Source organism: Plenodomus lingam (assembly GCF_022343315.1).
Source record: "Plenodomus lingam strain CAN1 chromosome Unknown contig_32, whole genome shotgun sequence".
Classification (NCBI taxonomy): domain Eukaryota; kingdom Fungi; phylum Ascomycota; class Dothideomycetes; order Pleosporales; family Leptosphaeriaceae; genus Plenodomus; species Plenodomus lingam.
The window spans coordinates 2,591-15,412 of record NW_027093946.1 but is presented as its reverse complement, the minus strand read 5'-3'; the positions used below and the strand labels follow the sequence as shown (position 1 = coordinate 15,412).

The 12,822-nt window shown below is 29.4% G+C and overlaps 3 protein-coding genes across 3 annotated transcripts; all 3 read left to right on the top strand.

Annotated features, from left to right (window-relative positions):
• Nucleotides 1-782: 782 nt before the first annotated feature.
• Nucleotides 783-1,466, top strand: IAQ61_008506 (uncharacterized protein; the record flags this gene model as incomplete). The annotated part of the gene is made up of 2 exons (XM_066098028.1): nt 783-804; nt 1,024-1,466. 2 exons carry the CDS (start codon nt 783-785, stop codon nt 1,464-1,466), a joined length of 465 nt encoding a protein of 154 aa, XP_065951984.1.
• A 6,040-nt stretch (nt 1,467-7,506) lies between these two features.
• On the top strand, nt 7,507-10,305 carry IAQ61_008505 (uncharacterized protein; the record flags this gene model as incomplete). Its single annotated transcript, XM_003836945.2, has 3 exons — nt 7,507-7,549; nt 8,060-9,013; nt 9,413-10,305. 3 exons carry the CDS (start codon nt 7,507-7,509, stop codon nt 10,303-10,305), a joined length of 1,890 nt encoding a protein of 629 aa, XP_003836993.2.
• Nucleotides 10,306-11,624: 1,319 nt separating this feature from the next.
• IAQ61_008504 (uncharacterized protein) lies at nt 11,625-12,349 on the top strand (the record flags this gene model as incomplete). Its single annotated transcript, XM_066098027.1, has 4 exons — nt 11,625-11,836; nt 11,957-11,964; nt 12,040-12,242; nt 12,344-12,349. Coding segments are annotated over 4 exons (429 nt in total), but the record flags the coding sequence as incomplete, so codon positions are not given.
• Nucleotides 12,350-12,822: the final 473 nt, after the last annotated feature.

Sequence of the window (12,822 nt, the reverse complement as noted above, 5' to 3'; positions counted from 1 at the left end):
ATCTTATAAGCTTTTTGGCTAATTGTGAGTAACACCTGAAGGATGTAAGGGTAAAATAGGGAGGTGGGGGATAAAGAGCTCTTATGTAACAATTTCGTACATGTAATGTACATGTACAACATTTTTAGCGGTAGGACTGTGGCGTGTACTAGCCTATCATTCAACCAATAATGATCACTTAGGATTAGAAGCTGGAATACTTTACATTTTGTAGATGTTGTTTGATTATTTTTATTTGTGTCCATATATCACTGAGGGTCGTAAGGTTAAATAGTAAGGTTAACCCTTCAGATTAAATGGTATTTCTTACCATACTTTCTCAGAATATTTTAGCGGGAAGACAGCGAGACTTTTTTTAGTTAAGTTATTTGTAATAACTGCGAGACTTTTTTCTAGTTAAGCTGGGGAGTTCGAACCTCTCTATTCTGAACATGCTATTTTTATCTATAATTTTATTATTATTATCTAATGCTATTACATCAAGACGAGACAAATCTATTCTCTATTCAAGAGCTACTATTACCGTTTTACTAATTGCAGCTTTTATAGCCTATGACAATTTATTTATTTTGTTTTTAGCAAAAGGTATTGGTATATTTGGTGGACTTTTCCATACAACAGCTACTACCAATTTTTTCCATGTATTTATTTGTATAATAACTAGTGTTATATTGTTATTAACTTCATTTTACCCCAGAAAAATTTGATTAAAAGAGTTTAGTAGTCCAAATAGACTGTTATTTACCAAATTGATCTATAACGGAACTCTCATTTTAAATAAAATGAAATCCCTATTACATGTCTGTATGACGGTAGTCTGTGACGCTATTCATACGATTGTTACAACTTTTGTAGCGATTATTGCAAAAATTTCTATTTTTGTCTTCTTACTGGAGTTAGTACACTATACAAGCAAACCATTATTTGATATGGATTTTTCTTGAACTACTAGCTTACTATTTAGCTCTCTTTTATATTTAGTTATTGGAACAATAGTAGGGTTAACGAAATCTTTCTTTTTAGGTGTAATAAAAGTACCCTCTTTTGAACACGGTATTATTCTATGTTCAGGATTCACTTCAAGTGAGAAGGGGAAAGGTAAAGCTAAACAAATTACACCGGAGAAAGATTCACCGGAGAAAGATACACCTCAAGAATATGATTATGATTCTCAGCATGAACGAGATTTACAAAAAGCCATTAGGGAGTCCATGAATTCAAATAAAGTAGGTGAAGGATCTAATTCACAGCCTAATAGAGATTATGAGGAGGATCTTGCTTATCTTGAATATTTAAATGATCAAGCCGTAAAATTAGCAAAAGATCATAATTTGCTAAAAATGGAATTGGATGATAAAAATGTACCGTGCAAATACGTTTTAGAAGAGATCAAAAATAAACATAAGTCTGTTACAGAGGAGAAAGATCTAATGGAGAGAAAATTAACAAGTATGGGTGTAGATTGAAAAAATAAAATGGGAAAATATAATAGTTCAAGTGAGGATGATTATTACGAAACAGATGGTTATAGCTCAAATGAGGAAAAAAATCCTAAAAGAATTAAGTATTCAGACGATCATAAATCTTTTTTTATCTTACCATTCACTCCCTATAATTTTTATATCTTCTCACCCTTTAAATTCTTTTTTTATATTGTTAATTTTTTAGTGGTTTATTTAATCTCTATCCGGCTATTTAGTTTGAACCCTACTATTCTTTCGCAAGTTTTAAGTATCTATCTTATATTTAACACAATTGTTATTGTAAAAAAACAATGGAATACTTTATCCAAATTATATAATTGTTATTTGGATAAGGAATACCCTGTTTTACTTTTTAATTACTTTTTTACTATTGTTTTATGTATGTATTATGTAGGTATTGACTTAGATATATACCACTTTAACTGTGAACCTTTCCTACTGGTTATTATAACTAGTGTTGAAAATAAAGAAAACATTAACCTAATTAATCCTATTACTAATAAGGGAATGGATAAAGGAGAAATCGTAAAAGAGGTAATGGTTAAAAAGGAACATGTTAAAGAAGAAAAAGATAAATATATTAATATCACCGACGCAATAAACTCGCCTATCCAGCTAATTGATCAATTAAAAGGGTATTATTACATAAATCCTATTATAATCCTAAGTTTAGGAATCACTTTATTTTCATTTGCAGGTATACCTCCTTTAATAGGATTTTTTGGTAAACAGATGATATTAAGTGCAGCAGTGGATAGCGGTTATATTTTTATGGCATTAGTTGCTATATTAACTAGTGTTATAAGTGCTGTATATTACTTGGCTATCATAAAACAAATTTTCTTCGACAAACCAGACTACAGTTTAAACAAAGAGCTGAAAGATTTTAATGCAGATGGTTTAATAACTGAAAAAAACACGGCCGTTGAAAAAGTTAGTATACAAATGAGTAATATTGTTATATCAAGCTCCTTAAGTTTATCCATTTCAGTTATAACGTTAGTAGTAACATTATTTATTTTTATACCACAAGAACTGTTAAGCTTTGCCAATAAATTATGCTTGATATTATTTAATTTATGAGTTTAGTTGAACAAGAGAGAGGTTTTGCGACGTAGGAAGCACCGATGCGTGTACTTTACTTAATTTTAGGTTTTCATTACATTATGGTGTTATAATAGAGAAAAATAAGGATTCACCCATAAACAAAATTACCTGTTGGATGGATTTTTTATATAGGTAACATAAGCACGTATTAGCTACCAGGGGTGATTTAACTAATAATAAAATAGCTAATAAAAACATAGACAGTGAAAATGTAAGGGATATACTTAGCGAGTTAAATTCACTTATCCAAAATTGAGATGAGTAAGTCCCATAAGTTGGATGGCTGCGGATTGCTAGTATAAATGTACAGGTTTATATCTTTTTGCAGAAATATTTGAAAATTAATACATAACTATGATGAATTTAAAAGGTTAAATTCATCATCTATAGTAAAGATTTATTAATTAGTAGTAACGTGTAAGCACATATATAGGCAAATATCAGTCTACACATTTTTATCTTTAATTCATTTACCCGTTCCCTATCTAGAAGCACGCTAAACGGTGAGCAGTCTATAAATTTAAAACTCCAAAGGGTAAAACGAGAAGTTTACACCTCTGGTTTAAAAGTTAAAGGATGAAGCCTACCCGGAGTGAAAGCCGCTAGAACAGGATAACTACGTGTAGATAAGCATGTATGTGTGTTTATGCGTAAAAAAAAAAAAGAAAAGTAATTATTTTATAGAAAACTATATACGGTTTATAATAGATAAATTCTTTATGGATAAGAGCAGAATAACTCTTTAATATATTAAATTAAAAAAAAGTATCAAATAGCATAAAAAATTCATGAGATTATTAAAAAGTCACCCGATTTTTAGATTAGCGAATTCTTACTTGGTAGATTCACCACAACCTTTAAATCTAAGTTACATGTGAAATTTTGGTTCTTTATTAGCCTTTTGTTTAATTATACAAATTGTTACAGGTGTAACATTAGCGATGCATTATAACCCTAGTGTAGCAGAAGCATTTAATAGTGTTGAGCATAGCGCAATGTGCTCTTTAAATCAACCTATGTGCTGGAAGTTCCTAAAGCTTAAAATATTAAACTTCGCTTACGAAGTTAATAAAAATATTTAAGATATATATGGATAATCAGCAGGAAACCAAAGTAATTAAATTACGAGTAGGATCCTCAGAGACTATACGGTTGACATATTTATAATATGATGATATGGTCCTATATTGATTGAAAGATCAATAGCTAAAGATTAATCAATTATACCTATTTAATGGTATAATATTATTGCCTACTTACGTATCGGGTAATAAAAATAAAATGGGATTTTGTCACTTATCTACTAACTGCAATAAAAAATCTAATGTACGTACTGAAGACAACCTATTGAAAAATGTATCCAGCGAGTTCTTATATTGATTTTCAGGATTCACAGATGCATCTAGCCGAAGAAAATATAGTACTAAGAAACCAAGTACTAATAACGAATTAAGTTTAGTCGTTTGAGGTACAAATTTAAGGTCTCAAGTGGGTACAGGTAAATTTACAAAGTTAGTCAGCTCTATAATAAATTTACCGAATTATAATAAGAGTATTATAATAGGATTATTATTATCAGATGGTTGGTTAACCTTTGCAAGTAAAACAAATAAAAATGCACGATTAGGGTTTAAACAAACTATAAATAAAGCATCTTATGTATGATTTATTTTTAATGAATTATCTCATTATTGCAGTAGTTACCCTTATTACGCAGAAAGTAAAAGGTCAGGAAAAGTACTATATAATTTAGGCTTTTTTACTCGAGGATTGCCTTGTTTCACTGAATTACACCCATTATTCTATCTAAATAACGTTAAAATAGTACCAGAAGATATCTATAATCTTTTAACTCCAGTTGCTCTAGCTCATCTTATCATGGGAGATGGTGGATTTAAAAGTAAAGGTATTTATATTTGTACTGACTCTTATACTATTCAAGATACAGTCCGATTAATGAATGTATTAATTATACGTTATGATTTTAAATGTACTCTTCATAAAGCTAGTAATCAACATGGATATAGAATATATATTTCTCGGAATTCATTAGACAAAATAAAAAAGTTAGTTAAACCCCATTTTATACCCAGCATGTATTACAAACTAGGTGAATAGTCCCTTCCTAACTCCTTTGTTTCAATTAGTTATAAACAATCCTACTTTTTAATTTCGATAGATCGTCAATATGTAAGATTTAGATTTAAAATATATTTGCACATTGATGACGTAGAAGTTCTTAATACAATTAAATCTAATTTAAATGTAGGTACTGTTACATTAGAAAGTAGTAGAAACCGTTGTTCTTATATGATACAGAATTACGAAGAAATTAAAAATATTATATGCCCTATATTTAATGCATTTCCTTTGCATACTAGTAAAAGATTAGACTTTGAAAACTTTTCTCAAGCGGTCTTTATTAAAGATAATAAACAATTATCTGATGCTGGTATGAGCAAAATAGTATCCCTTAAAAATACTATGAACACTAAAAGAGAAATATTTACATATAATACTACAAAACCTCAAATTATAATAAACCCTAATTGATTCATAGGATTTCTAGAAGGTGAAGGTACGTTTGGTATTAAGACAGGATCGGCTTTATATTTCCAAATTGCTCAAAAAAATACAAGTCAAGAAAGTTTAAATGCTATAACTACCTTTTTAACTGGACTATCTAATAATGTTTTACAAAACAGTAAAATATTACCTTTGAATGTAATAAGTACAACGAATGTTAGAACAGATGTAGTATCTTTAGTTGTAAATAGTGTAGATTCTCTTTATTATTACCTTTTACCTTTATTGGATACCTCTAAAATGTATTCGCGAAAGGCTATAGATTTTAATTTATGAAGATTAGCCCTTCTATTGAAAATAAAAGGTTATTACTATTTACCTGAAGGTAAAACCCTGTTTTTGGATATATCTGACATTCTTAATAAAAGATACAGTACAAATACTACTAAAAATATATCTGAAATTATGGATAACATTTTTAAAAGATCTCAAATCATTTTTGAAAAAGATCCTCCCTTTGATGTTAAATCTAATATACGCCACTCAGATAATGTTAGGAAATTTAGTATACAAAATAGATCTGATAACCCTAAAGTTGTATATATATACACAAATGAGGGTATGATTAAAGGTTCTCCTTTTGTTTCATACAGTTCTGCACAGTAGAACAATACGTAAGTAGGTAATTATCTAATCCAACACTTCTATGATTGTGCAAAATAATATTTATATAAATCTTACCATTACTCCTATAGTAACCTATTCTAATGCAGACACATCTAAATTACAAATTATCAAAGAAATTAAAGGTAAATCAGGTATATATCGTTGAATAAACAATGAAAATGGTAAAAGCTACATAGGTAGTAGCGTCAATTTATCTGCACGTCTTTACAGATATTTTAGTTTAGCCCACATAATTGTTCAATCAAAACATAGCATAATATGTAAATCTTTGGTTAAATATGGATATGCTAGTTTTAGCTTTGAGATATTGGAGTATTGTAATAAGAATGATGTGCTAGTTAGGGAACAATATTACTTAGATTTATTAAAACCAGAATACAATATTTTACGTATAGCCGGTTCTTCTTTAGGTTATTTACATACTGAGGAAGCTAAGTTAAAAATGAGAGGAACAAAAAATATGAGTCCAGAACACTTAGTTAAAATAAGAGAGCATATTTTTAAAATAAATTCTAAACGTGCATTACATATTGAAGTTTTTGATACGGAAAATGGTAGTAAAGTTGAATATGCTTCTGCCCGTTCAGCAGCTAAAAAGTTAAATTGTAATGAAAAAACGATAAGAACTTATCTAAAAAGCAATAAACCTTTTTTAGGACGTTATGTAATTACTAAAAAAATTTCTTAATTTTTAACTCTTTTAACTTTTAGTGATAAAAAGGGTCTTTTTATTTTTCCCTTTAGGTGGCGTAAAGTATGTGTTAGGATTAAACCCTAGTAGTAATACATGTAATCGTTACATAGATACAGGTAGATTATATAAAAATAATTTTATTTTTTCATCTAAACCCATAGATAGTGCGTCTAGGAATTAGATATTAATAAGTGATTAATCCCTTTTAGATTATGCGTGATGTTAATAATGGGTGATTAATACGTTATTTACACAGTAACACAGCTTCAGCATTTTTCTTCATAGTTTACTTACACATAGGTAGAGGTATGTACTACGGATCATACAGAGCTCCAAGAACTCTTGTATGAACTATTGGTACAGTTATCTTTATCTTAATGATGGCCACAGCATTCCTGGGTTATGTTTTACCCTGTTAGCCCCCTTTAGCAAGGGGATTTGATGGGGATAGAAGCCAAATTCATCGGGAAAACCCTAAAGACTTCAAAACCAAGCCAAAATGGAAGCAATAGACAGCTGGTGGCCCTATTAATGACTAGGGGTACGGTAATATCTTGAAGTATTGTTTAATAGACGAATGGGCAATCCGGAGCTAAATTCTGTATGAACAGATAAAAGTGCAACGAGTAGATGGTTTCTTGCCTAATCACCGTATCAATAAATACTGATGAGATACGAGGAATAACTATGTATAGTGGTTAGGTATAAGGTGTACTCTAATAGCCCCCCAGGGACGCTGGGATATGTAATAAACTGAAAAGGGGCGTTATACTACTAGCTATTTGCGTACTTTGAGGCATAATATGAGAATGATATAGTAGGTAATTAGCTGGATATCACTATAATCGGAGAAAATATTTGAACTGGGTGATCGTAAACGGATATGAATTACACGAACTCGTGTAGTGAGAGAGATCCTTAGTACCCTGATATATGTATTATATTGATTATGGTTTTGCGGATTAGACTATACTCATACCTCTTAAGCAAGAAAGTAGTCAAACCGTGATGGGCAGATGTCGTTATGAGGGGCAACTGTTAAACAGGCAAAGTAATAGCAGTTGTAAAATACCACTAATTGCTGGAAACTCTTAAAAGACAATCAGCAGGAACCTATATTAAATACAGCGCAGCTGTATATAACGAATTCAACTTTTGGTTCTTCAGAGACTATACGTGGTACATTTTTTTAATAAAAGTAAAAGCATTTAAATAAGTTTTATAAAAGTAATTATATAGTTAAAAAGATGAAGATATAGTCCGATCCGTTTACGATAGTAAACGATAGGAGAGTAGCGTCTCCACCTTTAGATAAATTTATCAGTATCTTCCAATTTTTTTTTTATAGATGCTGGGTTGCAAATCATAAAGGTTTTATGTATTACTTTTTTAATCGCACCTTTTTTATCAGAGTGTTATCAAATATATTTTTATACTCCTTTTGCCTATAAAGGGAAACAGGATGAGAATAAAAACGATAAGATTTATGATTTATCAACAGGTGTCCATAAAGAATTACCTAAATTACCTATAGATAGTAATTTTATAGAATGATTTATAGGCCTTTCTGAAGCGGAATCTAATTTTTTAATAAGGACAAGAAAAAATGAAAAAGGAGAAGTAGGAGGTTTTGAATTTGTATTTAGAATTGCTTTACACCTAGACGATAGAAAAATTTTAGAACACATAAAAGATGTTTTAGCTTGCGGTAGACTAAATACTGAGAGAAACACGTTAGTATTTACAATATCTCAATTAAGTGATATTGAAACAATATTAATACCTTTGTTTGAAAAATTTCCATTAAATACTACTAAATACTTGGATTATTTAGATTTTAAACAAGCATATTTCTTATTTAAAAATCGTAAATCTAATGAATTAAGTATACTGCAAATATACTCAAATATTCTTGAATTGAAACAAAATATGAATTCTAATAGAGTTAATTTTGTTTTACCTGCAAATCATAATATAAGAATTACAGGTAATTATTTGGTAGGTTTTTTAGAAGGAGATGGGTCATTTTACTTAAATAAACAAGATATGACTGTTCGTGTTTCACTCGTGACTACTACGGTAAATAGACAAGTTTTAGAAAAAATACGTGAATTTATTTTAGGTTTATTAGACGAACACTCTTATATGTTAGGTAGTACGACTAAACTAATTAATATCTCCGATAAAAAAGTAAAAAGTGATTTTAGACCTATTTCTATTTTAGAAATCTACCAAATTGATTTTATTCATAATATATTAATTCCTTACTTAGACAGTATTGAATTTAGAACTAAAAAATTTAAAGATTATTCAGATTTTAAAACAATAGCTTTTTTAATATTAGAGGGTAAACATTTAAATGAAAAAGGTAAAGAGTTAATAATAAAACTGGGAGATTGTATGAATAATAATAGATTATCTACAAACTTAAACCCTCTCATATTGGATAATATCGTTAAATCAGAATTAGATCTTTTAATTAAAGCAGAACCTTTAATACATATTGATTCTGAGGGTAGAGCAATGATAATTTCGGAAAAAAAATACATTAGATCTACTTATATTATAAAAGCTTATTTTTTAAATAATTCTTTTAATTATTTTACTAATGGAATTTCATGTGCTAAATTTCTTCATGTAAGTAATAATACTATAACTGCTCGTTTAAATGATGGTAAACCTATAAAAAATAAAGAAGGTTTAGTAGTCGCTAAACGCATAAAAAGAATAAAAGCTTACTCTAAATCAAATTTTTCTCCTGTTTGGCCCCCCTCTCGCAATAGCGCAGGGGGACCTATTAAAAATTAGTTAAAGCAACCATCTTATTGTGAATTTTGTATTACTAACCTTATGAGTGCTATCCCTTGAGTAGGACAAGACATTGTTGAGTTCATTTGAGGTGGTTTAAAAACAGTTGAACCACACTATGGTGACATAGTGTTAAAAACCCTGCTTAACAATCCTGGAAACTCTCCTAATTTAGGATTTGCATACGATTTATTCTTGATGGGTGCGACTTCATCAATTATTCACGTGAAAACTGCAAAAACATGGAGAAAATCAGTGGGGGTGAGAAGTTTACATACTTCAGTAGCCTCTCAGAGACTACACGCAGGGGATCTTTACTACGCTTATTTAGTAGGTTTATTTGAAGGTGATGGGTTTTTTAGCGTCACAAAAAAAGGAAAATATTTAACATATGAAGTGGGTATTGAATTATCCATTAGAGATGTACAATTAATATATAAGATTAAAAATTTTTTGGGTGTAGGTGTTATAAGTTTCCGAAAAAGGAAAGAAGTTGAAATGGTATCTTTAAGAATTAGAAATAAAGATCATCTAAAAAATTTTATTTTACCTATATTTGATATATATCCTATGTTTTCTAATAAGCAGTATGACTATCTAAGATTTAAGGAAGCATTACTTTCAGGAATCATTTACTATGAGGATTTAGTACTTTATTCTAGAAGCATTGTACCTTTGAACACAGTTGAAACTATTACTAATGCATCTTATTTTTCTGCCTGGCTGGTTGGATTCATAGAAGCTGAAGGTTGTTTTAGTACATATAAAAATAACGATAGTTATCCTATAGCTTCTTTTGATATTAGTCAAACGAATGGGGATATTATAATTTCTGCAATAAAAAAATACTTATCTTTTACTACTGCTGTATATTTAGATAAAACTAATAATTCTAAATTGAAAGTTACAAGTGCAAGATCTATAGAAAATGTAATTAAATTTTTAGCTAAAGCACCTGTAAAATTATTAGGTAATAAAAGATTACAATATTTATTATGATTAAAAGAATTACGTACAGTACCTCGATATTCTAAACTTGTTCCTTCTAAATATTAAATAAACCCAATATATTTAAGCGTATATTCCTCTCTCCTCAATCAATAGAGTAAAGAGGATAAAAGATCAAGATATAGTCCGATCAACAAAGAGATTTGTTGGGAGTAGTGAGAGTGTTAGATATATATAACATAGTGACTACCAACTTAAATGTTCTGTTAACAATGCAACATTAAATAGATTCTTCTCATTACACTTCGTTTTACCTTTTGTATTAGCTGCTTTAGCACTAATGCATTTAATCGTTTTACACGATACCGCAGGGTGGTTATATACTGGCCCTAAATTTATATATATAAAATCTTCATCTTTTTTACTTAAAGCGAGTTTAGCTTTTATTCTGCCTAATTTTAATGCCGACAAGAGAATCGGTCCTCATAATAATGAGATTATATCATTATTAGTTGGTTCATTAATAGGGGATTGTCATGCTGAACGAGTGTCTAGCGGAGGTGTAAGATTTATATTTAGACAATCTGCAGTGCGTAAGGAATATATATTTTGGTTACATAATTTTCTTAATACTAGGGGTTATTGTTCTAATAATTTACCTTTTTATTATACACAAAAAATGGGAGACGGTTTGTCAGGATATTATCGTTTTGGTACGTACAGATTTACAAGTTTATTGTACCTATATAAATTATTTTATACTCACAACAAGAGAAAAGTAATACCTGCAAATATAGCTGATATATTAACTCCTCTGTCTCTAGCTATTTTAATAATGGATGACGGTACCTGGAAAAAGCCAGGTGTTAGAATTGCAACTAATTGTTTTACAAAACAAGAGGTAGAATCATTGTCATTAGCTTTATTTACTAAGTTTGGTATAAAAAGTACATTACATAAAAACAATTCAAATTTCCAATTATATATTAAACAAGAATCTATCTCTTTATTAAAAGAATTGGTGTTACCTTATATGATTCCTAGTATGCATTACAAATTAGGATTATAAATATATATAAGTAGTCGTGAGATTAAATATTTAATCTCTAAGTTTCCTACCGGATACTTAAATTATAATACTTACCCCCCCCTCTATGGGGACTATCCCTTTTGAGATTGTAGAAAACATTTTGTAAGTTATTATGGTTTGGCAATGCCAGTAAAAACGGTTAAGATATTAACATATCGCTTAATATTAGACCGTCGGTCATTTTAATATTAGACTAGTCTAATACATGGTCGCTACAGACTGGGTTACTGGTGGATGTTAATATTACAAATTTATATTAATATTGATGTTTAATGTACAGTCGTATGATTACGCAGGTAATCCTTTAGGTGTTTCAGGTAACTATGAAAGAATAGCCTTTGCACCTTACTTCATATTTAAAGATCTTATTACAATATTTGCATTTATATTTGTATTATCATTATTTGTTTTCTTTATGCCTAACGTATTAGGTGACAGTGAAAACTATGTAATGGCAAACCCTATGCAAACTCCTGCTGCTATAGTTCCGGAGTGATATCTTCTTCCCTTCTATGCTATATTAAGATCTATTCCTAATAAATTATTAGGAGTTATAGCTATGTTTTCTGCTATTCTTATTTTACTGTTACTACCTATTACAGATGTAAGTAGATCAAGAGGTATGCAATTTAGACCTTTAAGTAAATGAGCTTTCTTTGTGTTTGTGGCTAATTTCTTAATCTTAATGCAATTAGGAGCTAAACACGTTGAATCACCATTTATTGAATTTGGTCAAATAAGTACCCTTTTATACTTTTTATACTTCACAGTTGTAATGTATTCTGTTACTTTAATCGAAAATTCATTTATTGACTTAAATTTCTACACTAACAGCAAACATTGTTCCGATTTTGACCTTATTACTAGAAACAACGCTAGTTACCACATGAATATAAAGGTATCCTCTTTATTACATAATTCACTTATAAGACCTAGTAATATTAAAAAAATTCTCTTCTTTAGCTAATTCAGCAGAAATATCTGTTACTATGTACATAGGTTTAGATGTGGGTAGCGAAAAAGAAAGATTAATACCTTTGACTTGAGATAAAGCTGAATTAGAATTTAAAAGGGATAATGTTAAAGAAATCCAGTACAAAGGATCCAGTTGCGTCATAGATGAAACTAAAGATAGTGAATTAGCTGCAAAGTTAGCTATAAATTACCTAAATTCTGAAAATGTTTGTGTATGTAGTTCTTAAGATTTATATATTAGTTTAGATTCATATAAATGCTATGTGCCTAATATATTTAAGCATATAGCTTTTTTATTTTTTAATAGCAGTAAGGCTAGCTATTTAGGTAGTAAAACTACCTATATTGCAAGAGATCTTTTACCTTTATAGGCTATAGTAAGGTCTAGCTTAAAGTAAGATTTAGCGTATAGTAAGGTCTATCTTAAAGTAAGGTTTAGCTTGTAGTAAGGTCTATCTTATAGTGAGATCTATACTCCATAATTTACTATAACAAATAAAAAT